At 45.1% G+C, this 2,162-nt stretch overlaps 1 protein-coding gene across 1 annotated transcript; it reads right to left on the bottom strand.

Annotated features, from left to right (window-relative positions):
• Positions 1-821: 821 nt before the first annotated feature.
• On the bottom strand, positions 822-1,841 carry LOC308643245 (olfactory receptor 7A17-like; the record flags this gene model as incomplete). The annotated part of the gene is made up of 1 exon (XM_081283154.1): positions 822-1,841. One exon carries the CDS (start codon positions 1,839-1,841, stop codon positions 822-824), a length of 1,020 nt encoding a protein of 339 aa, XP_081139280.1.
• Between the last annotated feature and the right edge of the window lie 321 nt (positions 1,842-2,162).

Raw genomic sequence — 2,162 nt, 5'->3', positions numbered from 1 at the left:
TGGGTAACAGAGGCTGTATGCAAATAATGACACTGTGTGCATACGCAGTAACATGGGCACCCCAAACTGCTAGTCAGACACAAAAAGATCAAATCATTCCATCAACTCAAGGATACTGTATTCCCTCTGCAGCCACATCCACCTACCTCCCTCCCTGGTGCCTGACTCCCAGGACCTCGCATCCATTCACATTTCTATCTCACTGTCCTGGAGAAATGCTGTCTAGAATATGAAATAACCTAATGAGAAAATGCTGGATGCAGTGCCCTGGGGTCTGATTTCCCCGACTGCAGCAGGCACTGTGGACACCGAGCTGAGCAGAGGCAGGTTCTGATCATGAGCACGCAGCCCATGGCTAGCTAGGAACAGGCTGGGTGTGAAGCCACATTGTCAGGACAAGTGCGGAGGGAGCCACACAGGAAGCAGACACACAGAGATGAGAAAGTGTCACCACACTTTATTCCACTGTACATTACGCACATAGCCTGGGTTGTCAAATGTGGGATTTTTCCATTGGGAGTAAAACATATGTTCATTTCTAGTCCAATATTAGTAAAATCATTTGGTATAATTTATGTCACTTGAAATGAAATTATTCTTAAAAATATGTCCCTTGGGCTAAATAAGAATTTCTAAGTATTTCTGATACTAAGATGAAAATTATTTTGGGAAAATTAGAAAGCAGCACAATGGAGAGGAGAGGATTGGGTGTCAGAGAATGGAGAGTACAATAAAGGGACACATGGAATGGAATTGCATGCAGAAGTTGAAATCAGGAAACAGAAACTTCAGGGATAAAATAGAAGGACCAAGTTCTGCTTCTACCTTCTGGTGAGACGCCAGTTTCTAGCTCTGAGGCTCTGAGCCCTGCAATCACGGCACTTCTTCAGTCTCAGCACAACTGTTGCTTTCACAGTTTCTCTCTCACAGAGTCTTCTCAGAGCACTCTTGATGTCCTTGTTCCTCAGACTGTAGATGAAGGGGTTCAGCATGGGGGTGACCACGCTGTACATCACCGAGGCCGTTGCAGTGGAGTGTGAGTTTTGGGCCACAGCAGAACTAAGGTACACACCCAGGCTTGTACAATAAAATAAGGAGACCACAGAGAGGTGAGATGCACAGGTGGAGAAGGCTTTGTACTTGCCCTGAGCTGAAGAGATTGCACGGATGGAGGAGACTATCTTGCAGTAAGAGTAAAGGATGCCAGCGAGAGGGCCACCAGCCAGCAAGACAGCAGCAAAATATATCACCACCTCATTGAGAAAGGTGTCAGAGCAGGCAAGGTGGACCAGGTGATTAAGTTCACAGAAAAAGTGGGAGATTTCCAAATCTGTGCAGAAGGACAGTCTCAACATCATTAAACCTTGTAACAAGGAATGAAGAGCACTCATGATCCAGGACACCAGAACCAGCAACCCACATCGCTGGGAGTTCATGATGACCATGTAGTGCAGGGGGTGGCAGATGGCCACATACCGGTCATAGGCCATCACAGTCAGAAGACAGATGTCCAGTCCTGCAAAGAGTATGGAAAATTGCATCTGGGTGATGCAGCCTGCGTAGGTAATGGCCTTGCTCTGTGTCTGGATGTTCACCAGCATCTTTGGGACAGTGTTGGAGGTGAAGCAGATGTCCACAAAGGCCAGGTTGGAGAGGAAGAAGTACATGGGCATGTGCAGGTGGGAGTCTGAGATGGTGGCCAGGATGATGAGCAGGTTCCCCAGCACAGTGACCAGGTACATGTACAGGAACAGCCCAAAGATGAGGGGCTGCAGTTCTGGGTCCTCTGAAAATCCCAGAAGAAGAAACTCTGTAATTTGTGTGTCGTTTTCTGGACCCATTTAGTTGATGTAACTAAAAAAAAAAAGATGAGAAAGGAACATGATATGATTATGCAATAGTACCCTGACATACAGGCTATCATTTATATTCTACAGTCAACATGCAAATTTTTGTTTCATGTATGAATCTGCTCCCCTCCAGGGATCCCCTTGCCACTATGATTGAGAATTCCTATATCACTTTTAGCTTTTCCCCAGGAGTTTATTCAAAATTTTGAATTTTTTTCATGCATTGGAGGAGTAAAATTTAGTTTTGATCATATTCCAGGAACTTTCTAGGTGATGAAAGTGCACAGCCAATAAATAAAGAAATAATTTTTT

This window comes from Spermophilus citellus, assembly GCF_964194105.1.
Source record: "Spermophilus citellus genome assembly, chromosome: 3".
Taxonomy (NCBI): Eukaryota; Metazoa; Chordata; class Mammalia; order Rodentia; family Sciuridae; genus Spermophilus; species Spermophilus citellus.
Note: the sequence above shows the minus strand (reverse complement) of the source record. Positions and strands in the feature narration are given on the sequence as shown.